This window comes from Podarcis muralis, chromosome 14, assembly GCF_964188315.1.
Source record: "Podarcis muralis chromosome 14, rPodMur119.hap1.1, whole genome shotgun sequence".
NCBI classification, from domain to species: domain Eukaryota; kingdom Metazoa; phylum Chordata; class Lepidosauria; order Squamata; family Lacertidae; genus Podarcis; species Podarcis muralis.
The window spans coordinates 28,450,655-28,476,939 of NC_135668.1; the positions used below are offsets into that span (position 1 = coordinate 28,450,655).

At 41.4% G+C, this 26,285-nt stretch overlaps 1 protein-coding gene across 2 annotated transcripts in view; it reads left to right on the forward strand.

The window, feature by feature from the left end:
- The window catches only part of PIAS1 (protein inhibitor of activated STAT 1), a 53,482-nt gene that overhangs the window by 10,463 nt on the left and 16,734 nt on the right, over nucleotides 1-26,285 (forward strand). For both annotated transcript variants that reach the window (XR_003703615.2, XM_028705337.2), the window contains exons 2-5: nucleotides 11,560-12,004; nucleotides 22,379-22,463; nucleotides 23,587-23,634; nucleotides 25,949-26,039. Coding sequence is in view for 1 of the 2 variants with exons in the window: in XM_028705337.2 (XP_028561170.1) it covers nucleotides 11,560-12,004; nucleotides 22,379-22,463; nucleotides 23,587-23,634; nucleotides 25,949-26,039 (669 nt within the window). In the remaining variant the exon portion in view is untranslated. The remainder of the gene's footprint in view (nucleotides 1-11,559; nucleotides 12,005-22,378; nucleotides 22,464-23,586; nucleotides 23,635-25,948; nucleotides 26,040-26,285) is intronic.

Sequence of the window (26,285 nt, forward strand, 5' to 3'; positions counted from 1 at the left end):
GTAGGGTAACATTTTAAAGTGTTTTGCACTCATTTCAGAAGCACTAATTAGCACTGCTATAGTTGCAGTAATGGTGATAACCTGTTGTGTGCTGCTTGTACTTAAAATCAAGACATTTTATGTTGCAACTGAAAAGGCCTTCTAGCCAAAGACCTAATGATGGTAGAAAGCCAGCAGATGCTTACTGGGGTGTGTGGGTGTATGTACGTTCACTGTCCAGTGTTTATCCTGCTGAGCAGAGTCACAGGTATTTTTTATTTTATTTATTAAATTGGTATACTATCCTTCACCTGAAGATCTCAGGGCAGTTCTCAGTATGTGGTCAGTGCAAAGAGCTTCTGACTTTTCATGTTGAGGCCAAGATGGCTAACTTGGATAATTTGAGAGGTAAAGAGAGAGATAATGAGACTTTCAGGGGTGTGGTGGTGTTCATTTGATGCGGGGTCTTGGGACAGATGGGATCATAATGAGGAAAAGAGCACAGATGTCTAAAAAATGAGCATCCCTCTGGTGATGAACTGATATCCTCTCATAACAAGGATGTGCCTCTGAGGGTAATGCCATGGGGACTTCCCATAGGCATATGGTTAGCCACTGTGAAAATAAGATGCTGTACTGGGTGAGCCACTGGCCTGATGCATCAGGTTCTTCTTATGTTCTTAATTTTAGATTATTTACTTAGGGACCTAGATTTGTAATGGGCATACTAACTGCAAAGTTACTTGTCTGCCTGATGCAAAGGTCTCAGTTGTCAAAAGTATTGGGGGGGGGGATTTGTACCTCTGCATGGATAGTGACTGCATTGTTGCAGTCCTGGAAGGGAAAAAACAAGTTGTTAGATAGGATGGTAAAATTCAGATGATCTAAAACAGCCAGTTTAGTGTAGTGGTTAAGAGCGGTAGACTCATAATCTGGTAAACCGGGTTCGCGTCTCCGCTCCTCCACATGCAGCTGCTGGGTGACCTTGGGCTAGTCACACTTCTCTGAAGTCTCTCAGCCCCACAGTCTCACCTCAGAGAGTGTTTGTTGTGGGGGAGGAAGGGAAAGGAGAATGTTAGCCGCTTTGAGACTCCTTTGGGTAGTGATAAAGCGGGATATCAAATCCAAACTCTTCTGCTTCTTCTTTTGAAGAAATGATATCTGTTCTGCATGCAAAGTTAGCTAGGCAGGCAAAGCTGGAGATTTAAGTGTGTGAATAAGGGAAGGACGTTTGGAAGAGGGGTTTAGGCTTGTAAGGCATGGGAACATTTTGAGACAGGTCAACCTTGTATAGAAAATGCTCTACTTGTGTGTCTAAACTGTTATTGTATGCCATCAAAAAAAAGAAAAAGGCTTCCATCAGATCACTGATGGGATCTGCACTGATGTTGGCTCACCATGGAAGAAATCCTAAGATGATGCTCAATAGCTCAATGAACAATTTGAGGCAGAGTGTTGTGGCAGATAAAAATGCAATCTTCAATACTTATGCAACTTCCTGTTGCTGCTTTTGCATTCTACTTGCTTCCCCAACACACCTCAAGGCCCAAATAATTTTTCTCCAGACAGAGGCATGCTTTTGCTAAGGGATGAAATGATGCAAATCTCAGAGTGTTCTCAAGAAGTATTGAAAGCAGAGTTAAACTCTACTCCAGATTATTGTAGTCATAATGTTTTCCAGTTAAAGCCGAGGGTAGAATGTCTTCAGCATTGGGCTCTTATTTGTAGATGACAAAAAACTGTGAACTCTTTATGGGCATAAAATGATCCTTGATTATGAAGAAGAGAGTTGTTTTCAGGGTCAGTGTAAAGGCGTTGTTAGCAGTTGTGAGATTAAGGCCTTTAAAAGTATTTTGTATCCTTTCCAATGATGCATTGCCTTCCCACCAATACCTGCTTAACATCACTCTGTCTGTAGGGCCTCCTCCATATCCTTTCTCTTGCCCCTTTGCTCCCCAGTTGTGTCTTTCCCCTCCACCCCCATTGCCTTGATTCTGTTGTTGCCAGCTTTATTTCTTGTCCTCCCATCTCCCTCCTTATAGTTCCATCTGCCCTCCTAATCCTTAGTGCTGGCTCACATCCTCTGTATGCTTCCTGTGCTCTTGCTTAAGAGCAGCTTTGAATATCTTTGGCAGAAGTCTGTGTCTGTCACCACTCTTGAGTTCCCCCTGCGTGTAGCTCCGCTACCTTCTTGCCAGCAAAGCTACTTGCCATCTGGTAGTCTCACAACCCCTGCCCTGGACTTCTCCATCTTCCTTCCATAAGAGCTGTTTCCTTCTAGGGAGAATCCACCTCCCTCTCTGACCCAGGCCCTAACAGTCACCATAGTCCTCGCCCCACCCTCTTTTCTGCACACCATCAGTTTCTGTTCCTTAAATTCTTTTCCTCAGAACAATCTCTTCCCTTCCACCCAATAACATTTCTGTTTCTTTACTTCCCCTTTCCCTCCAGTGTACTTGAACAAGCAGTTTCTGTTCACTGTCCTGATTATCAATCTTCAAATTTACTGGGCGCATCCAGGTAACTTTTTGGATCCTGGCCAATGCATGGCTACAGGTAGCCTCGTGGGCAAGATGGAGGCCAGACTAGAAATGCTAAATGTAAATATTGACTTTATTCTCAAAGAATTACACTGCCTCGCAAGGTGGTACACACTTACAATGCATTAAGTACATACTTATTGAAAAAAATCTATCAAACCTTAAAGAGCATTGCCACTGAGAACTTCACCTATATTTGTGTTTCCTTCTTCCATTTCTCTCTGTAATGAAGTACAGGTTGTTGGTTTTCAACTAGTAAAGGGACAGCTTTCATAGTGTTTATAACCTACAAAGAAAACTATATTAAGATAGCTACCTAATGGCACTGGACATCTTGGAAAAATAAATAGTGTGGGAAATGGGAAATTGTCATTGTTGGCTTTTGTCAATACAGTAATCTTTTCCCCCTATCATATGTGGTAGAAATGCCTCAATGTGGAAAGTTTCTGGTGTTTGCTAACTGAGGTGATACTTGCATTATTTTTAATTTGGAATAATTATGGAATAATAATTATAGTTATGTTAAGTATTAGTACAGTGGTACCTCAGGTTAAGAACTTAATTTGTTCTGGAGGTCCGTTCTTAACCTGAAACTGTTCTTAACCTGAGGTACCACTTTAGCTAATGGGGCCTCCCGCTGCCGCCGCGCTGCCGCCACACGATTTCTGTTCTCATCCTGAAGCAAAGTTCTTAACCTGAGGTACTATTTCTGGGTTAGCGGAGTCTGTAACCTGAAGCGTCTGTAACCTGAAGCGTCTGTAACACGAGGTACCACTGTATACCAAAAGACACGGGTGTTGTGCATATTTTCGTCATAACACGGTTAGTGCATGCCAGATGGTAGAAGGATAGGTGAAAACCAAATAAAGTTGAGCAGATTAGAAAGTAATGGGAACAACCAGGGATAATTAAAGTGATGGTGATGATGATAAAAAGGAGTATAAGGAAGTGCTTAAGTGGTTGGGGTCTTGTGGTCAAATACATCAAGGAACAGTCAGGAGTTGTATTTAATGTGAAGGCATGGTGTATAATAAAAAAGCAGAATTATGATAGAAGTGAAGTTGGAGCGAGTGGGGAGTGTTTGTATTAGCTTAAACTGTTTGTAAAAGTGATATATTAAGTGTTACTATAATATTAGACAAGGTCAAGACTAGTATTTTCCTTTATACTTGCTTGCATTTCCTTTTTTGTACACTTCAGTAATAAAATAATTAAAAAATTAAGTAATTTAAATAACCTGGGTGTCTGTGTCTCTAGATACAAAGAAAGAGCCATTAATGTGCATCTCATCTCATGTGGGAATTGGAGAATGGGGGAAATCAATGTTGAAACTGGCTCTTTCAAATTACTTATGGACTAGTAGACTCCAGTGATGGTTGCCAAAGTAATGACAACATTTCTCCAGCTGAATGGAAGGGAATTTGGGAGCAATCTCTTTTTTAAATAACAAAAGGAAGATTAATCTGACAACCCCTTCTTGACTCCCTTGAAATATGTCATCTTTATTTTTTGCCTTTTGTCTTGATTCTTGCAAGCACTTTTAATTCTCCTCTAGACACTCCACGGTATACACTAAGACAGTGTCTAATGCTAATGTATTTTTCTGCAATTACTTGTCTTTAAACTAGGCTAACAAATAGCAATGTAAAACAGCTCCCATCTGCATGACTAAACACAACACTGGTAATAAAGATGGAAAATGCCAGCAAAGATGACTTTATTTTTCTAGCACTGAAATAAAGAATACTGTTAAAACCCACAGCCTTGTTTAATACAAAAAATAACAATAAAATTCTGACAGAAAATAGATCTCAAGCATCTTTCACTATCATTACTTCCTTTCATTTCAATGGGGCTTTCCCCATGCCTATAAGACGTGAGGATATACAGTGGTACCTCGGGTTACAGACACCTCAGGTTACAGACTCCGCTAACCCAGAAATAGTATCTTGGGTTAAGAACTTTGCTTCAGGATGAGAACAGAAATCGTGCGGCGGCAGTGGGAGGCCCCATTAGCTAGAGTGGTACCTCAGGTTAAGAACAGTTTCATTTTAAGAATGGACCTCCAGAATGAATTAAGTTCTTAACCCGAGGTACCACTGTACATCCTCATGTCTTATAGGCATGGGGAAAGCCCCATTGAAATGAAGTAATGCTGTGCAATTCATATGTTCCATTAATTTTAAATGAAGCTTAAAGCAGAAGTGTTGGTGGGTAGATTTTACTAAAAAGACTGGCCTGATCCTGAGGCATACTGAAGACTCTGTCTTGGTTGCGGAATTTGGGGTACAAGTTTTGGAGACATGTATTTGGGCAACGTGCATCAGCTCATTGACTCCAGTCTCTTGGGCTGATGGCACAAAAGAAAACCATCAGTTAAAATCAATTTCAGCATATTTACAAGTGAGCATATAGGTCACATACCTGTTTGAATAAGAAATGTCTTTGTTTGCTGGCAGGAAGTCATTGGAAACAAGACTAGTTGGGCCTACCTTGGCAAGGAGTTCCCAATCTTGGGAGCACTCACTGAGAAGGACCTTCCTTGAGTTCCTGCTAAATTTGTTCCAGTGTTGGAACAAGAAAGAAGGACCTTCCCAAGAATCTCAGAAAGTGGTCCTTCAGATAACTTAGCCCCATGTTGTATAATGCTCCTGTAAGCTGTATAACAAGATAGTTGCATGATTCCTGTAATCCATCATCAGTCAGTTATCTGATTGCTGTATTCAGAACCCACTGAAGTTGTTTCTGTTTTGTTTTGTAGGAGTTAGTGCTCAATCAATCTAGATTTTGGTCTCTGAATTTTGCTTACAATTGCTTTGCTGGAGTTTTAGCTTATATTGTCATTTGTTTTCCTGATTTACCCGTGGGCTGATGTTGGACTTTGGTGCTCTGTTTTGGATCTCCTGCGTGTATGTTGTTAAAATCCTTCTCTTACACCTCCTTCCTGCCTCCTTCCCTGCGTCATCCTTGATATGTGAGCTATGAACTAAGACTAGGAGAGAACCAGCCAAAGCTCTGAACAGATTGGCCTGTTCTGTTCTAGCTTTTATAACTGCAGGCACACTTCATTGGATGGAGGAAGATGATGTTCTTTGGAAAGGAAGAAAAATGTGAATGCTCTGTATCCCAGCCATGGTGATTTGGGGTGGGGGTGGGGCATTCTCATTCTGTATACAAAATCTGAAAGGAAGAGTCCTTTCCTTTCAGCTACCTGAATAGTACTTAAAGGTGAAGCTATGTGATACATTTGTTTATATATTCCCTCCTCCCTCACATTAGAACAACCCTTGGCTTTTAGCATTCCAAAACCATAAGGTAAAATGAAGTAAGTTACTGCCTGTCTGTCAAGGACCTGAGTGTCCATGAATTTTTTTCTCTCCTGCTTTCCTTTTGCAGTTCTGCAGCAGTTGGATGATGATAGTCTTATAATCCCTTCCTAATGGGATGCTTAGGTTATAATCTTATAACTGGAATTTAAGGCAAGCCCATATATAATAGCCCAGGATCTCTATTATCCTTCATGAACCATTTACTGCTATTCTCAGTGGTCTTAATATGAATCTTAATTTCCACCAGTTTGTCTTCTAAAACAATGAATGATGGAGCAAATGTTAGTCAAATTGGGGGGGAAACAAGTCTTGCTGCAAGTAGGATTTCTATTGCATTGCCTCATGATGTTCTCTCTTCATTCACAGTTGTTGTTGTTGTTGTTTAGTCGTTTAGTCGTGTCCGACTCTTTGTGACCCCATGGACCAGAGCACTCCAGGCACTTCTGTCTTCCACTGCCTCCCGCAGTTTAGTCAAACTCATGTTGGTAGCTTCGAGAACGCTGTCCAACCATCTTGTCCTCTGTCGTCCCCTTCTCCTTGTGCCCTCAGTCTTTCCCAACATCAGGGTCTTTTCCAGGGAGTCTTCTCTTCTCATGAGGTGGCCAAAGTATTGGAGCCTCAGCTTCAGGATCTGTCCTTCCAGTGAGCACTCAGGGCTGATTTCCTTAAGAATGGATAGGTTTGATCTTCTTGCAGTCCGCGGGACACTCAAGAGTCTCCTCCAGCACCATAATTCAAAAGCATCAATTCTTCGGCGATCAGCCTTCTTTATGGTCCAGCTCTCACTTCCATACATCACTACTGGGAAAACCATAGCTTTTACTATACGTACCTTTGTTGGCAAGGTGATGTCTCTGCTTTTTAAGATGCTGTCTAGGTTTGTCATTGCTTTTCTCCCAAGAAGCAGGCGTCTTTTAATTTTGTGGCTGCTGTCACCATCTGCAGTGATCATGGAGCCCAAGAAAGTAAAATCTCACTGCCTCCATTTCTTCCCCTTCTATTCTATCTAACTCCTATCATACCAGACCATTATTTTTTTTGTTGGCTGTCTCTGATAGGAACATCAGTAGGGCATCAGATCGAGGAAAATGTTGGGTATTTCAGCGCAGGAAGTTATTTCCCTTCTCTTTATTCCTTGATTAACCCCCTTACATACCATTTGCCATGCTGGCTGGGACTGATGGGAGTTGGAGTTCAACATCTGGAGAGCTGCAAGTTCTTAGCCTCTAGCCATGAACAAGTTGGAGGGAGTGCTGTGCTGCTTACTCAAAGTTGCACTGCACTGATCCCAAAATAATATCAATCTCATCATAGGCATTGTGCTCCTTTGTTCTTATATGGGCAGCATTACACATGTCCTCCTTCCAGACCAAACAGCTAGCAAGGGCGGAATATTCCTTATCTGTATACGACAGTTCACTGGCAGCATCCTGGACACCACATGCTCTGCTTTTCTAAGATTGTTCTTTGTGGTTTGGATAGAGCTATATCAGAATGATGACATCTGCTGTAACCTCCCTATCTTGACTGCAACACGTGTTCAAGGCTTTGCAGTGCACTATGGGCAAGACTCAATCAGTTTGGGTGTGGGGTAGCCTTCTGATAAGGTTTTTTAGGTGTTCCTTCTTCTCTCTACATTGAAAAATCTGGATGGAAGGCTTGTCCTTCTAGCTATGTTGCAGAATTTGACAGTTTTAACAAAGTAGTGCCTGTTGATGGAAACTTTTTGATGACACAGTGCAACAATTTATTGCGCAAGATGGAAGTTCATTTTCTCCAAAACAACATTACACACCTGTGAAGATTGGCACTGCTCAGTTGGAATACAGTTCCCTTTCCATGCCCAATTCTTAGAGATACAGGAGGAATAAGAGAACTGAATATTTCCCAATCCAGATACAGTGGTACCTCGATTTATGAAGTTAAAACTTAATCCGTTCTGGAAGTCTGTTCTTAAACCAAAACCATTATTAAACCGAGGCACGCTTTCTCTAATGAGGCCTCCCGCTGCCGGTGCCCTTCTACCATTCAGATTCCGTTCTTAGACTGAGGTAAAGTTCTCAAGCCAAGACACTATTTCCAGTTTTGCAGAGTTTGTAAACCAAATTGTTCTTAAACTGGACTGTTCTTAAACCGAGGTACCACTGTACTTCTTTTATTTCCGTGAGCATCCTCATATGCAGTGATGCTAGATGACTTGGTCAATAAAGAAGATGCACATGATTCATGAGGTGGGGGCTGAAGAAGGCAAGGTTAGGTTCTACATCTGATGAGAGTCATGCCATGAATAATGCAGGCAACCACCACATGGGAATTCGTATATAAAGTAATGTGGCCAAACAGGAAATATTAGGTTCTTGCTTACAGGCTAAATGGTAGTCTTTAACTTTATGAGGTGATGACAGAGTGTAAACAAACAATATTTCAGATAGACTGAGAGGACCAGTTGAAACTATTAGCATTTTTTTTTTACTGAGAAATGGCTTTCCATCTCATTCTCTAGTTTTGCTTCCTCAAATATTATACTAAATATTATATTTATATACTGCCTTTTCCGCAAACTGGGTCACAAGGTGGCTTACAAATAAAAAATAAAAAACACAGATAAAATAGAAAAGCTGGCAGGAAGTCACTGGATTAATTAAAATTAAAATCGTATAAAAGCAAACCTATTAGAAATATGAATAATAACAACAATAAAAACATCACAGCAGCAATCCTTTGCTTAAAAACAGTCAGTCCCTAAAGGCCTGTTGGAATAAAAAGGTCTTTACCTGCTCACAGAAGGACCACAAGGAGGGAGCCAGTCTTGTCTTAGCGGGATTTGATATCTTTCTGCAGGGCCTGTAAGACGGAGCTGTTCCACCAGGCCTATGGTCCGTGCCCAGTCTGACCCCCTTCTTTCTATGGGACCCTGTATGTAAGTGGCCTCCTTGGCTCTTTCTATCGGCCCATATGGAACCAGCACGAGTGGCCGGGCCTGGTGAACTTTTAATTCCTTACCCCTACGGTTATGATTCGTGGGTTCTCACTTAATTTTATTTCGATTTTAAATGTGGTTCGAATTGTAGTTTAAACTAATCATTTGATTTTGTGTTTTTAATGTATTATATATTTGGTGTTAGCCGCCCTGAGCCCAGTCTCGGCCGGGGAGGGTGGGGTATAAATAAAATGTATTATTGTTGTTGTTGTTGTTGTTGTTGTTGTTGTTGTTGTTGTTGTTGTTGTTGTTAATGTTTTTAGGGAGTTCCAGAATCTGGGTGCAGTCACTGAGAAAGCCCTCTTCTGTGTCCCCACCAAGCAAAATATTTGAAAACATGTTTTGTGTATTCCACATCACATAGAATTGTAGAGTTGGAAGGGTTATTGGATCCAACCCCTTGCATAGGAGGCTCATCAGCATTTTGGGCAGTTGGTGTACTTCTCCTTACTTATTTACAGAACCAATTTTTTAAAAAAGAGCTTTCTTGTGCACTTTGAATTTCTTCCAGAGATTTTGGATTTGAATTTTTGGCTAAATGAAGAGGTGATTCACAGACAAACCATTTACACTATATGCCGCATTCTGTGATACTGGGGAGCAGCTTCATGTTGTCAATGGCTCCTTGAATGACATAGAAATTTAAGGGATATCTGATGGTCCCAGTGAAGGCTAGGAAAAATTCAAAAAATTAAGGGGCAGACTATGTACATAACTGAGGGAATACTGAATTTCAAGCTACTACTCAGGAGCTTGGGAGTCTAGGTGCCTTGTGTGGTTTTCTTAACCACCATGATCTCTTCCGTATAAGTCCAAAGTAAACTCTTCTCTTGAGATTGCTTTAAGAAAATGAAGGTAGACAGCACAGTCCATGTTTAGGGATATATTTTACAATTGTAGTAATAGTTGTGCTTTATTCAGTTTCTAGTAGGAATTAAATGAGTTTGCTGTATAAATCACTAGGTTATGATGCTTTAAAATGTTTCATTGAGGCTTGTTTTATCAAGGTGAATGTGGCATTCTTGAATACTTTTTTAGACTTCACAATCCACAGTTGCTCACTTTTATTCCTTAGGTTTTATATTTTCGTCCATTTATTAAGTTGTTTTTTTTAAAGGATTTGTGTATCTTGCTGCACAACATGTAGAAGAAATGGGGATAGATCCTCAAACAAGTTTTTTGGGTCTAAGACACAGGGTAGTTTTCAGTTGATTTAAAAGCCAGTTTGCTGCCTTTGAGAGTGTATAACCTTTTGAGCTTAAACTCCCCAAATTCTGGGCGTGTTAAGTATACTTTCGTAGATGGAAAAATATTTCAGACTTGTGAGCTCCACCCTTGTTTTTCTGGAAGCCAGTTCTGGAGATTTAATAAGGCTCAGCCTGGCCCAAGGAGGTCTAGATTTTTCATATTCATAGGTGTCAGTATAAAACTTCTAGGGGCTGGAGCAGATGTAATGCAACCATTTACTTGAGAGTTGCAGGTTATATATTGCGTCAGCATTCCTCCTGCTCCCAGTTCTTCTGTAGTAACCCTCAGTCTTTTGACAGTTTGGATATTATGCAAATATGATGCATCATGCAACCTTGAGGGGGGAGTATAAAGGAACCATGGAAAAGTAATTGTTTGGGATATGAGGCTATACGCTGTGTTAGATACTGGAAGGATGGGCAGGAGCTTCTGCATTAGCCTTGTCTATTAAGAACAGAAGCACACTATTTATTTGTGACATTTGTATGCCTCTCCATAGCATGAAATTTTCTGGGTAGCTTGCAATAAGTAAGTAAAAAGCAACTAAAATACAAACAAAACCATTAAGGGGATGGGGATGGAAGCCTACTTTGATGCAGCGAAAGCACAACAGAACTTGCCACACACCCCAAGTTAAAGACAGATTTTAAAATCCCAGAGCTCCAGACAACCTGAATTATAAAAAGGCCCAGGTGAACAGAAAAGTCTTCACCTGGCACTGAAAAAACACCCGAAATGACACCAGGCAAACCTTCCTGGGAAGAATTTTCCATATCAGGGAAAAACCAATGCTGAAAAGGCTCTCTTCTCCCTGGTGGCTGCCCACCTCACTTCATTTGGCAAGAGCACCCAGGGCAGGACCTCTAGATATATTCTTAAGGTTTGAGAAAGTATAACTGGAAGAGTGGGATGTTCCATGTAGCTTGATCCCAAGGCACCGAGAAGCTAGAATGGGTAGAACCATTTTTAGAGAGGAAGAGATCTTAGGCCAAATTGACTTATGCCTGCAGTAGTGAAAGTGTTTCTCAGGACTTCTGCCTCAAGTTTGAAGAACATTTACAATCCACTGTGGATGGCTGCTTCTCAAACCTCATCAAAGTTAGTAGGGACATGGCATTTCATTCCAAAAGGGCTTGTAGGGAAGTCGTTTTTTCCTGCAGCCTCTCATATCTGGAACTCTTTCAGAAAATAACTCTGTGGAACCACTCCGTCCCTTCAAACCAACGTTCAAAACCCATCTCTTCTGTTTAGCCTTTGACTTAAGTCTTTATTCCTCACCCATAGCCCAATGATGCCTAAATATGTGGAATTGCATTTTCTTATGTGTGTGTCTTGTTACCCTGGCCTCTCTCCTCCCTCCTAAATTATGCTGTAAGTTCCTTGGGGCAAGGTTCTGTCTTGCTTTGCTTATTCTGCAAAACACCTTGTACAATGATGGTGCGATATTAATAACACTTATCTTGGCTTTTTGTTTGTCTTCAAGCAAATGGTGATGAGCCTCCGAGTTTCTGAGCTGCAAGTACTTCTTGGATACGCAGGGAGGAACAAGCACGGCCGCAAACACGAACTCCTTACGAAAGCCCTGCATTTGCTCAAATCTGGTTGCAGTCCTGCTGTCCAAATGAAAATCAAAGAACTGTACAGGCGGCGGTTCCCACAGAAAATCATGACCCCTGCAGACTTGTCCATCCCCAGCGTCCACTCAAGCTCCATATCTGGTACTTTGTCACCATCTACCATTCCACAGCTCGCTTATGACAGCCACCCTGCAACATCACCTTTGCTCCCTGTTTCTCTCATGGGACCTAAACATGAACTGGAACTGCCTCACCTTACCTCAGCACTCCATCCTGTCCATCCAGACATAAAGCTTCAGAAATTACCCTTTTACGACTTGTTGGACGAACTGATAAAGCCAACCAGCCTAGGTAAGGACTCACCTCTTTGCCCTGGCCTTTGGCACTTGAGATGTGTATTTTAGGACCCACCCTATTGCCATTTGTTCTAAACGGTGTTTAATGTTAAATTTTAAATTGTTGTGACCCACCCTGGTGGTGAAGAGCAGGTAATAAATCATATTAATAATAAACAATGATTGTTACTTTTTACAAATGCCCTCATTGTGCATGGGGGTATAGGGAATAAATACAAGGTCATTAAGCTATACTTTTCCTTCCTTGGGAATGCTGGTGCATAGGTCTCTCGGTTGCCTTATCCAGTCTTTGTCTTAATCATTTGCTAATGGGAGGGGTGGCGCGGATGGCCCATTGCAAAAAGTTTAATCTGCAGGCGAGCAAGAGGGAAATAAGGTTACAGATATTGCCAGCATATGTAATTAAATGTCTTGAAGCTACTATGGGTGTAGCCCACAGTTTTGTCAAACATTTCACCCAGAGATTGTTTGAAGGAAGCAGTCATTTGGATACCTTTTCAAGAATGCAGTTAACCTACTATTTAATAATGTGAAGAGCAGGAAGTTTTGTCATAATCAGTTTACAGTGGTTCATTCACAAATTATTCTCCAAGGAATGTTTTATAGGAAGCTAGCTGTGGAGTACTACCTTAAATGTTGGTAAACATTTAAGTCTGAAAATCTATGAATTTAGCCTTTCACATAGATCCACAAAAGTTGGCAGTTCACAAAAGTCTGTGTGTTAGCTTATAATTTATTTTAGTCTTTTGGGAAACTCTTTAGTTCATACAGTTCAGATCTGGCAAGGCGACCTCAAGCTTGAAAAGGTGCTCCTTAAAAAATAGATGTGAAGATAAGCATTTTTCAAAGTTATTTTGTATTGTCATGGATAATGTTACACTGCATTTAACTGTCCTTGTCAGAGCATTGTTCTCAAATATTTGTTAGCACTGTCTGTCTCAAGGTAGTAAACAAATGGGTCTGAAGCACTTAGTATTTTGAATGTGCCCCTCATTTTTTTGGAACACTTGTTCAGTCTCTAAAAGGCTGATGTAAATTCCAGTCACTTGTGACTCTTCCTGCCTGGATTATAGCCAACCCTGCAGGGTCTCTGGCTTTCTATCTCTAGGCCCTTTCCTAACACAACAGGAATTTTTGTTTTCATGCTGTCATCTTGGTGACTTGTGGAAGAGCTCAAGAAGAGTTGTTTCCTTGGGAAACAGATCCTAGGTCATTGTTACTCTTTGGATATATTTTATTTTGTCAGTGGAGTTAAATACTTTCTGGACAGGATGATTCCCTTTTTGAAATACTTACATGGTAACCATTCGAATTTCCTTCTGATCCCTCCACCCCACCCTTGTTTGGTGATGGCAATCATTAATGGCTTAGGGATTTGACCTCTTTGATATCTTGAGAAACAGTGTTCTGCCCTGATAATTGTGAATGACACTGTGTACCTCTCTCTTTTAATGCATGTACCGAGGATGATAAGTTGGTTTAGTTCCAATGCTTACCTTGCCTGATAGCAGTTGTCTGTGGATTAGTGAGGCACTGGAACCTCTAATTGTTTGAAAGGTGATCAACTCACTCTTGATTGTCTAAGAAACATGGGAATAAATTTCTTGCTAGTCCTGGCCATATTCTGCCTAAAACATTTGCAGCATCAATCTCACCCCATCACCATGCCAGTTCTGCTAATAAAAGGGCATGGTTACAGTGACTGCAACAAAGACAGATTTATACTCCTTCTGGCCCCAGGAGAGCTTTGATAGACCTGGTTTCCTAATGAGAAGGCAAGACAAACATTCCTGATTTGGTGGACCATAGTATCTGGGACACAACTGCTTGACAATTTCCTTAACTGTAGCAAAATTATAGCTACTTCTAACTCTAGCAACTTCTGGCATCCATCTCTGATTCAAACTGATTAACAACATCTAACAACTTTTTATAAGGAACCATCTGGGCTTCCTTTTTCTCCTGTAATTTACATGGGAGTTCATTTGTGTTGAAAACTATGTAGCGAAAAATGTCATTTAACTGTTCTTTGAAGCAGTCCTCATTTTCCATGGGTTCTGTTGTGTAAGTTGATTGGTTCTCGCTTTCCAAATTACTTGGTTGTGTAAAGGAAGTGCAATTCAGCCTCATGCATCCCTACTGTAGAAAGTGTATGAAAGACTTCTGTTTCTATTTTGCTGATAAGGGCTGTTAGAAAAGAGTGTTGTGGTGACACCTAGAGATGGAGAACAAACATTACAGCACAGTTTTAGTACAACAAGCATCATAGATGAAAAAGCAATTTTTTAGTCCTAAGAGGTTCCCAGATAGCTAAGTGTAGAAAAGCCATTGCATGTATGCTTGTAGACCCATTTCAATGTCAGTGGTGTTAAAAGAATGTACGTTTGTGCATGAGACTTTTCTCCAAGCCATTCAAGGAGCCTTTGGAGAAGATGTCTTTATTTTCCACCCCATTCCCTAATTTGAATATGCTTTTCTTGCAGATTTATCTAATGAGGTTGTACATAAATCTCATAGGGTGTCTTGTTGAGAACAAACTGAACTGAACCTCCTTTCTTAATGCCCCAAGGAATCCCGGCTTGCCACATCTGGGTGTAATACCTTTAGCTATTAATAATAACCCAGTGCAATCCACTTAAATGATTCACGAGGATGAATGGGAGTGAAACCAATCTGTTTGTATTCTAGTTGATTTAAAAACACGAGCTGATCTGCCTCAGGTGTACATCTCTAACTTTGCACAATGCAAAAGGGTTGAATAAAGCTAAGGAGCATTTTCCACTGACAATGAGTATTTTGTAAAGGGCTTGGAAGAAGATTTCAGATTCTCAGGCATGTAGACCGTCTACCTGCTGTTTTTCTTTCCTTATTAGGGCACTTATACCCCACCCTTCTATGTCTGACAAATGAGCCACTCAAGGCACTTATGAATGATGTTTAACACATTTAGCAGTACAATCTGAAGAGAGTTTTTAAGTTCTGTTGAACATGCTTAGAAATCCTCCCTATGACCAGAAACCCTGATAAGGTAGTGTTTCGGCTTACAGTGAGGGTTCTAAGTATGTTCAACACACTCTTCAGGCATTGGCACTAAATGTACAAAGGTCTGGAGAGCAGCCAGCATGTCTGGGGGCAAATGGGCAGGATTGCTTGCTCCTCTCCCCATTTTGATGCAAATGCCAGAACATGGCTATAGAGATGCATATTATCTGCGTGCTAGTGACTGCCAATTCCAGATCCCTGAGTGATCTTTCTCAGCAGTTTCATGTAGATGTTGAAGCTATGTGCGGCACTGTATATATGTTGTAGGTCACTTTGAGTTAACCTGCTGAAAAAAGGACCAATAAATTTAAGAAATAATAATATGCACCAGGAGGAACTAGCAGGGTGCTATGTGGCTGTTGTGCACTACAACTCTGATCACCCCTGAGTGTTCATCTTGCTGGCTGGGGCTCATGGCAGTTGTAGTCCACAAAATCTAGATGACATCACATTGGCTATGCTTGCTTGTTTACACCAAAGGTGAAAATATTGAGCAGGTATCTCCCAGCACCAGTTCTGAAGTTCGTACTCTGTGAGGGACCAAAGCCACTGTTAATAGAGTGCTCTCAAGCCCCATCCATGTATGCCAGTAGTAGGGAACTTTTGGCTCTCCAAATGTTGCTGAACTACAACTCTCATAATCCCTAGCCATTAGTCATCTTTGCTGATGGAAGTTGAGGAGCAGCAACATCTGGCAGGCTAAAGACTGCCGACACTTGTTGTGGGCACATTCCTGAGGGACACAACCCTGGCTAACGTCTTGTACCTATTGACCACAGTTTTGGTTGGTCCGGTTAGGTTTGCTATAAAAATATTCTGATGAATTTCAATCTTCTGTAAACATTTGTATCTTCAAACTGCAAGAATGAGTTCCAGAGCTGGGTTATCGCCAGCTCAAAATCTTCATATTGAAGACCTTGGCTAGATTTAGAAACTTCTGAGAACAGGCAAGTGGAAACATGCCATATTGGGTTAGACAAATTTGGTCACTCTAGCTAAGCTCCTTGTCTCCAAGAGTGGCTAATATTAAAATGCTTGAGAGGAACAGGACAATTATCATTTTAACGTCATTCACATTTTGTTCTTGGCAACCAGAATTCATTTACAGTTTTAAAATGAAAAATATTGTTTCCCAAGGAACCTGCTTGCACAAGGTAACTTGAAACCTAGGATTCACAAATATATTTGCCAGTGAGCACTTTATTTAGGGGGGGGGGGGGTTTAGCAGAGGAAACAGTTTTTTAAAGTTGGCAAAACAAAAATGTAGCCTTTGTTTTTGTTGGTGGGATTAGTATCATGGATTGCTACGCAAACACACTATTCCCTACCCCAGTAAAACCCCTTTTCTGGGCAGGAAGTACCAAAGGGATGTTTTGTTTTGAGAGGGATGTTTGAGAAAATCAAGCATTGTGGGCTTCTAGAAACTAGCTGGCAACCAAATCAAGGCCAAATTTGTGGGTCCCTGCTTGAAGCTGTGTGAATATTTGATATTTCAAGTCCATAAACTTTTGGCATTTCTTGTTTTGTCAGTAAATAATACTTACCTTTTTCATAACCAATAAAGATTTTATTATGTGAATGGCCTGTGGCCCAAACATTAATAAACTACATGTACATCAAACATTTTATTAGGGAAACTGAGAAACTCTTGTGGGGGCTAGGAAGCAATGGAAGAGAATACACATACAGTTTTATGTTTTGTGATAGGATTTCCAAAGTTTTAGAATTGAGTTGAAAGGATTTGCTGCTTTCTTCTGCTCTGGATGTGATATTCTAGTGCAATAGCTACCCTTTTCGTACGGTTTAAAAAAACTTGGAACACAATGAATTTTTTTTGTTTTATTTTTTGTTTTATTCTTCATTGGTATATTTTGCATTTCAAAGCTGAAATTCAAATGAAAACTTCAGTTTTACATTTTGAATTCTGGCAGACCACATTCAGATTCTACCTTCTATTGTTCTAATATATTTTGTTCTAAATCTTTCCCTATTTTTAAAAATGAAATTAGGATCTTTTTAATATCCTCTTCACCTCCTTTACTGCTGCTTCCCCTGCTCTGCTATCTCCTCTCCATCTTGAGGTAACAGGCTCTAAAACTGTGGGGGTTTCTCCACGCCACTCATTACTTGCAGCCCGCACTCTGGAAAAATCTGAGCCTCATCTGTTCATAGACCGACTAGCCATAAATCCAGCAGGCATTTTGTGTCCCCAAAACCCTGGGCTGCTTTTCTGTTTGACTTAGTGGTGTTTTGTTTGGCACTTTAAGAAATATTGCTTCAAAGAAAAGTCCTCCTCAAGAGGCAACTGAAAGATCATAATGAGCCAGAAAGCAGCAGTGGATTTTCATTGTTTGTACCCACAATGCAAGGCTTGCTTTAGGCATTAATGCCATGTTAAAGAAGCATAAGTTTTTGGTAGAATAGTGTGTTTTTCCTTGGTGTCTGCAGTTTGTGTCTTCTGCATAGAGCAGCTACCATGTTGTCTAATGTATTCATGGCCACAAGCATGGCCACATCTGCTTACCAAGGCCATGTGTCCCAGCCCAACAGCATGAAGGTCACTTGTTGAGTGCCTTGCCTCCATTAGGCTCTCAGATGCCTCATGGTATGAAGAGAATAAGAGACGAGCGTTGTTTGGGGTGTTATAGCTTTTCGCAAGTGACAGAAAACCATGCCTCTTCCATGAGCCTTTTCTCACCACCAATTATCCCTCAGTCCTTGAGAATGTGCAGAGGGCTTGAGAAGGGTTGTGGGGGTCTGATCTCATTTGCTCTGAGATTTGGAGAAGCTGAGAAACATCAAGAGTGTCTTACACTGTTTTGGTATTTTTGAGGAAAATCTCACATCTCTCCCAAGCCTTCTCCATTTTCGCAATGACTCTCTGTGCAGAGAATTGGTGATGAGCACAAATAGGAGCTGGCTAGTAAGCCAAGTGGAAATTTTGGGGTCTTTACAAAACCATGCTGCCTTATTCCACCCACATTGCCTTCCACTATGCCGTGGGTCATCCTCAAGAATACTACCTTTTTTCAACCAGTTCTAAGAGTTGATGCCTCTATGGCTCTTATTTACAAATGCTGGATTCTGCTAGTGGGAATTATGGCTGGCTTCATTCAGCAGAACCCTTAGGAGTTGCACCGACCCTTCTCCAAGGGCCCATGGCAGAGAATAGTATCTGTACCTAAATATAGGATCTTTGTCCTCAAAATGATACGCTGAAGCTATTTGAAGGTATGGAGGAATGAGTGGAAATGAAAACACACACACACACAAAAATAACCACACAAAAGGGAACAGTTTCTCTTGCCCCTGTTGAGTCCACAGTTAGCAAGTGTCCATGGCCATGATGTTGCTATAGGTGTGCCATAGGCTGTGCATTATCTGGATGCATCAAGCCCTGGCAATACGTGTCAGAATTCTTGCAGGACTCTACTTCCGTTGAGCCACTGCATCTCTTACGGACCTTAATATGTTTGCTATAATGTTGTGCTGTCTCCAGGAGATTCCTTTTGCATCATTTTCTCAGAAAGAGAAATGTAATGCATCAATTCAGCAATAGAACTTTCTCATTTTAAATAAGCCGGAGTTTATTGTACTATGAAACCTACCCATCAGACAGTTACTTCCCTATACATTTTATCCTTAGTCATCGCAGTGAGCTCTTTAATTATTTAGCAATGGCCAATTTGCTAGGGAAGATGTAAGGCGTTCTTAGCTAATAAATTGAGCTGATGACCATTGAAATAGAGTGGTGCAGCCTGCTCTAGGCTGAATAGTACAGTGTTCATCAAAGGCAGTAGAAGAGCATTTCTGAATGATTATCGGAGGGGAGCTTTTCCCAACACGGCAAGAAATATTTTAAAAGAGAAAGATTGTGGAGCTATATTTAGCCACTGGCTACTACCAAGGGAGAGAGAAGCACATTCTTTTTTTTAAGCGGAAGGAAATAGAGGCATGCAACTAGATTTTACAAATTTTCTTTCATGCCTTCACATTTGAAACATTTTCTCCTGCAGCTCTAATTGCATCTCTTAACCCCAGTCTTCAATATACACAATTTACATACACCTTCACTTGGCCAAACACTTTGTGTGTGTTTCACATGCATATCTTTTAATGTGCCTAAAAAGGAGAGCCAGGCAGTGTGATGTTGTGGATATAGTGTTGGACTTGCATTTGTCCATTCAGCCATGGATCTGCTTGGGCTCTTGTGGCCTGATATACTTTGCATGGTAGTTGTATGATCTAGGGAGAATCACCCATGTGTTGCTGTCAAGCTCCTGAGGGGAAGAATGAGATGCAAAGTACGTCAGCCTTTCCCAGCTTTGTGTCCCTCCAGATGTGTTGTATTCCAAAAGATCCCAGCTGGCACAGTCATGGTGACTGGGGCTGATGGGAGTAGGAATCCTCCAGCACATCCGGAATACACCATGTTGGGTAAGGCTGATGTACTCACTAAATGAAAATAGATGATGGAAACTTTTATCTTTCTCCTCAATTAAATACTTTATATTAAAAGAAATTCTGCATTTTAGTACTGTAAAATAAGCCAGGACCCCAGAATAGTCTGCAGTGTTAAAGAATAAGCAATAACTGAGCCATAATCCTTCCCCCCCCCCAATAAAAAGGACTCCTCAGCCATTTCCCCAGGGGAGATGGTTTTGGTTTTAGAGTTCTGGCTAGCTTCCATCTTGATGAATAATATATTGTTAGTGATATATTTGGCTCACTCTCAGTTCCCACTTACAATCAGGAAGATTATTTTTGCTTTCAGTTCCTTTAAATGGTGCAGCTTTCCAGCCCAGTGTTGCCAAATCTGCTGTCACACAAAATATGCCGGTGTAGTGGTAGGCTCTGACTTTGGGGTCGCAGGTTGTAATACATCGTGGTGGTTGTTAAAAAAATTCCCAGCTTGGAAGGAAACTTATTTAGTCACTGCAGTGTTGCATCCTTCATTGAAGCCAACTGAGAAATGGAAAATGAATGTCTAGCTTTTCCCAGGATGCTTTTTTGTTTTCTGTTTTTTGGTATTTTAATTAAATTACCCTGTTATTTGATGAAACATAGTCCCTTTTTTGTTGAGCTAATTCTTCATTGCCTTGTGCTGCAAGCACTTGTTTGAACAGATGTATATACTAAAAGCCTCACAGAATCAAAAGACCTAGGTAGTTTGGAAGCGGAGTAATTCATTGTGAATGAGTTGATATGCTTTTGCTCTGTGAATTACTCAGTGAATAGATACATTGAAATGATTTACCATGTTACAGATGTCAGTGTTTTTAGTGGGAAGAAATGCAGTTTAAGAAACTAGTCATTTGAAAAATGCTAAAGTCTATTCAGCAATTCCCTGATGACATCTATAGTGGAATAATAAGCTATTCTGATATTTCAGAAAGAGACCGGAAGCGTCTGAAAATTTATTGTGTTGGCTACTCTTAAGGCTTACCTCTTTGGTTCTTAGGACCACTGTTTTTAAGTTCTGTATCAAATTGCATGGTTAAGGCCTACATATAAATCTAAGATTTCAATAAATATTGACACTATGGAGATTGGCAGGGTGTGGGTGGGGGCAGGGAGGAAAGCCTGAAATATATAGAGAATACATAGTCTCCTGTCAAAGCTAAACTTGCTTTATTGTTTTATTCAGCGTAGCACTAAGCAACATGTTTCCAACAGCACGATGATTTTTCCTTCTCCCCTGACACAGGATGCACAGGGGAGAAGGAGAGTGGGGATATACTGTTACTGTAGCTTACACCAGCACAACTACGGTACAGTGGTGCCTCGCAAGACGAAAAGAATCCGTTCCGCGATTCTCTTCGTTTAGCGGTTTTTTCGTCTTGCGAAGCAACCCTATTAGCAGATTAGCGCTATTAGCGGTTTAGCGGCTATTAAAGGCTTAGTGGCTTAGCTGCTAAAAGGCTATTAGTGGCTTAGTGGCTTAGAAAAAGGGGGGGGGGAGCGGGGGAAAAAAATCGCAAGACTAGCAAGACGTTTCGTCTTGCGAAGCAAGCCCATAGGGAAATTCGTCTTGCGAAGCAACTCAAAAACGGAAAACCCTTTCGTCTAGCGGGTTTTCCGTCTTGCGAGGCATTCGTCTTGCGGGGCACCACCGTATTTTGTTGGCTACCACTGATGTACCAGATTTTACTATTTGATATATTTATGAAATTTGTAAACCCATGCATATTTGTACAAGCAAGGTGGGGAATATATCCAATGCTAGCTAGAGAGATGGGTGCAGATTCTCTGTCCTATGCTACTTAAGTGCTTGCATTAGTGGAAAATAGAAACCACAAAGTTGGTAATAAAGTACAGTAAGGCTATTATTGGGGCTGAAACTGTTTTGTATAGCAAGTCACCAAATCTCTGCTAATCCTTAATATTGTATTAATTGAAAACATTTGGATGTTGTGTATGTCTTTACCATAGTGTCTACACAGGAATTAACATGAGTGGGGAAACCTGTGGCACTCCAGATATTTTTAGCCTCCTAGCTCCCATTGGTCCCAGCCAGCATGGGCAGTGGCCAGAGAAAATGGGAACTGGAGTCCAACCACATCTGAAGGTTAGCCACCCTGCTGTAGATTGCTTTGCACAAAGGCTTATGTACTACACATTTGTAGTGAGGAAAACCTTGTCTTATGAGCATTCCATTCATTCCAAAAGTGTATATATTTCATAGCAGTTCTTTTTTTTCTAGTAGGTACTTGGTTCTTGAACTTAATTTGTTCCTGGAGTCTGTTCGACTCCTGAAATGGTTTGAAAATCAAGGCGCGGCTTCTGATTGGCTGCAGGAGCTTCCTGCACTCAAGCAAAAGCCGCGTTGGATGTTCGGCTTCCAAAAAACATTCACAAACCAGAACACTTACATCCAGGTTTGCAGCGTTCGGGAGCCTATTTGTTCGGTAACTAAGACATTTGGGAACCAAGGTTTGACCGTATTTCTCTTTCGGAAGCATTGAAAAAATATTCAAGTTGATCAGGGGAGAAGGTAAGGGTGCATTATTGGGAGAAGTATCCAACTCTAGAATATATGTGAGGTTGTGGATCTTCTTTCTGATTATAGATGAAACATGGGCCTGGCATTAAATTGGCCTTCTCCAACCTGGTGCCCTCCAGAAGATGTTGGACTACAACTCATATCATCCCTGACCATTGGCCATGTTAGGTGGAGCTGATGGGAGTTTTATTTCAACAACACCAGCTTGGGGAAGGCTGTGTTCATGGCTTCTCAGGAGTGGGTGGGGTGTCTGTATTTTCCAAAATGGATGAGTAGAGTGATCCTTCCTCTTGCCCACTCAAATCTCCTCTTATTTTCCCATAGCATCCGATAATAGCCAGCGGTTTCGGGAAACCTGCTTTGCATTTGCCCTGACTCCACAGCAAGTGCAGCAGATCAGCAGTTCCATGTAAGTGGTAGTGATCTTTTGACACCTTTTAGTCCTGTGCATCTGAATTCTGAAATGCATAAACCATTTTAGAGTGTGTGTGCGTGTGTGTGTGTGTGTGTGTGTGTGTGCGCGTAACTGTAAGATTGAAAAACAAGACAGAGTTTGGAATTTAATAACCGAAAGTGAGCTAAAAGAGAGTGGTTAGAGTAGAAGTGCAAGGGAGAGCTACGGTAATTTGGAAAAGAGTTTTTCTGTATGAGTAATCAGGAGGGATTTGGAGATGGAGTGTGGGTCATGGGAGCAAGGACATATTTTTATTTATTTACATGTTTTAGGGGTTTATACCCTCCCTTTCAACAAACCAAAATTGCAAGAAGAACTGTTAATCATGCAACACAATGACCCACTGGTCCCATGGTATAGTCTGAAGGCACATGAGGTCACCACCTGGCTGCAGCTGAGTAGGTCCAGGTCTGGTCAGTACCTGGATGGGAGACTACTTGGGAGCCACAACTTTGCTCCCTTGGATTCCATGTCAGAAGAAAGGATGGATATAAAATGTAAGAAAATAGGTAAGTAACTAAGCAAGCAAGCAAGCAAGCAAGGAGTGTCAGAGCAATCAGTAGAATTACAACAGGTTGGATTAAAAGGCTCAGGAAAATAAAAGAGCTTGCCTGGTGAGCCTCCCTAGATGGATCCCAGGCTTTTTGAGTGTGTTGAAGCGTAGGCCTGTTTCCCAAAGCAGCATATGAAAGCCCATTACAGTCCATTGCCTGAGTCGTTTAATGAGTGCTGGCCCAAAGCTGTCTTTATAAAATTGCTATTATGTGTTCTGTTTGTATAATTGGGCAAAGTGATACAAGTTACAGGAAGCACTGCAGAGGTCAATTTCCCATGAGCTACTGGATCAGATCAAAGGTTCATTTGCTCTAGCATCCTGCAAAGGTTGGGGTGTGGGGGTGTGTGTGTGTGTGTGTGTGTGTGTGTGTGGACAGTAAGGTATGATCCTGGCAAATAAGTCCAGTTCTGGTCAGTGACTCAGCATAGACTGTGAGTGGCATGTTTAACTTTTCAGACCTTTAAATACTCAGATCTTTATTGTAATGAACAGTCTTTAACTGATGTCTAATGTCTTTGCTAGGGATATTTCTGGAACCAAATGTGACTTCACTGTGCAGGTCCAGCTAAGGTATTGTTTCCCTGCAATTCAGTCTTTATTTTGGTGGACTTTGCCCCCCCCCCTAAATTCTCTACCAAGGATGGTTGAGATTTGCATATATGATCATGCTTATTTTACATAAATTTTATTTGCCCTGAGACTTCTGGGTATAGGGTGGTATAATAATAATAATAATAATAATAATAATTACTCTGTTTCCAATAATAAAGAAGCACAATAACTCTATGCACTGTAAGCTCCATGCACCCCCCCTTCCCAGTAATATTGGTAAACAGAGAAGCAGCAGCTCCTCATTACTTCCTATGTTGCTTTTACTTGCCTGTGGCAGAAGAATTGGCTGCTGCTTTGATTAATTCTGTCATTATCTGCCAGAGGAGGACTTGCACCTTGGTGTGGGTGGGTGGGTGTGGGTGTGTGCGCGTGTGCACACACACACCTTCAGGGGAGAGGCTGTATATGTTGTGGTTGAGAGTGCTTGATGCAGCCCAGTGGCCATTTCTAAATCAATGAGACCTAAAGCCCCAGAATGATGCTCTGTGCTAGTAGCTGTGCCTCTTGATATCCGTGTGTCTTAATTGCATCTGACACGCTTCTCACTTTACTAGCCCCTGATTCACTTGTGGCCCCACAACTCCTCTTCCCTCTTTCCACCCTGAAACAGGATCTGTGTTCAATGGATTCAAGAAAGACAGAGACAGGGAAAGATTGTTCACTGCTACTGTGCTTTCTGCTTAACACCTTCATGTGCAAACATTAGCCTTTTAAATCCATGTCTCAGTTTCAGATTGAACTAAAGGCAGGTGATGGGGAGAATCTAAACTTCACCCTCTTTCCATCCCCCAATTTGCTAGCTGTTGATTTATTAATGTGGGGTAAACCGTATTTTTCGCTCTATAACACGCACCCGACCATAACACGCACGTAGTTTTTAGAGGAGGAAAATCCGTAGGCATGCCACCCGTAGGTATTCCCTCCATAACACGCACAGACATTTCCCCTTACTTTCTAGGAGGAAAAAAGTGAGTGTTATGGTGCAAAAAATACGGTAATTGAGTCTGCTCAGGGCATGTAATTTCATTCATTCTGTTTAGTGGTGTTTGTGAAAGGGTTGTAGCAGCCTCTTCCTCTGAATTCAGCCCTCTGCCTCTTGAGGTCTGATCTTTCTTTTGTCAGCATCTTGGATAGGGAGGTGCCTGCAGACCCACAGAGGAGAATCTCGCTCGTGCAGCAAGCACTGATATCAGGAAGATGAATGGAATTGGAGTGTGGCTGAACTGAAGCTCTAGAATCTTGACTGTGTGCGCCAGCAGTAATTAGAGAGAGCTGCAGCCGCGGCAGCTGTGGAGGTGGGAGAGGGAACAATAGGAAGGAATATCGCCATTGGTTGTAAGCAGCTTTCATAGGACTACGTTAGGTGGAAGAAGCCTGTGACAGGCTGCCTGCGGCACGAGCCCTTAACCACAGGGGTTACATGCAGGATCCATGGTGGAATCTAGGGGATGGCTCAGAAATACTTTTTAACGGCTTTCTGTTTTACTCTGTAGTTTAGTTGGGTGCACCATCCAGAGAGGTTTTATGATATGAGATGGCATACAAATGACATAAATAAAATTTGGTTGGGGGCCTTAAGCAAATCCTCTTCCCAATGGTGGCGATACCTTTTTAGGTCATCCAACTAGAGGACATGGCGCTCTGATGTGCATACAACAGGTGTTTCCCCATTTTTTTCTTGGGATGGGGACTGCTCCACACAATCTGTGGAAGCCTCCATACGCGGATAAGAGTGTGTCTTTTCAGAAACACCTGTCATTCAGAGAATGAAGCTTTTGTGCTCCCCTCTGGGGCCCCCAGTCTTGCTTCTCTTCCAGTAGAAGTCTGTAGCCTGTCTGATTTATTAACTTTTGAGGCCCCCAAGTTTCAAAGTCTGAAATATTTAATTCAGATTATACCTTACACACTTGGTAATTGGATGCAAAATAAGATGTATGTAGATTTTCTTAGCTTACCTAATTGTTTTTTTCCCCTAGAGTGGGATCTAGGCCACCATATTGACTCACATAAAGTTGTGAATGTGTATGTAAAGTGAGAAATTGTGGGCTTACTGTACAGTGATAGAGCTGCTGGAAGCATAGCTGTCTGGCCTGGGCTGATGGTATTTGTTGTCAAAACTATCTGGAGGGCATCGGATTAGTGAAGGCTGCTTCAAAGCACTATGGGACACTGACTCACAGATAATGATATTTCCCCATGTCACTTGTAGTATTTACAGACCCTTTATAGAATTTAATATAAAATGTCCCTGAGCTCACTGTCTTGTCTTTAGGTTTTGCTTATCTGAGACCAGCTGCCCACAGGAAGATCACTTCCCACCAAATCTTTGCGTGAAAGTTAATGGAAAACCATGTAGCCTTCCTGTGAGTATCCTCAGAAATTTGGCCAATAGTTAAAGATGCTTTCTTGGGGGGGGGGGGGAGAAAGAAATTGTTTGGGGGATATTGAACTGAATAGTGGCGTCTTGAATTGCACCAGATAATTCAAGGCAATGCTACCGAAGTCTTGTACTGAAAGATTCAACAAGTGACATACAAGAAAAGCAAATGAGCTCTTCTGTGACTCCCACTTATCAATATTTCATTGCCATTTGCCATTTACACCCTCAC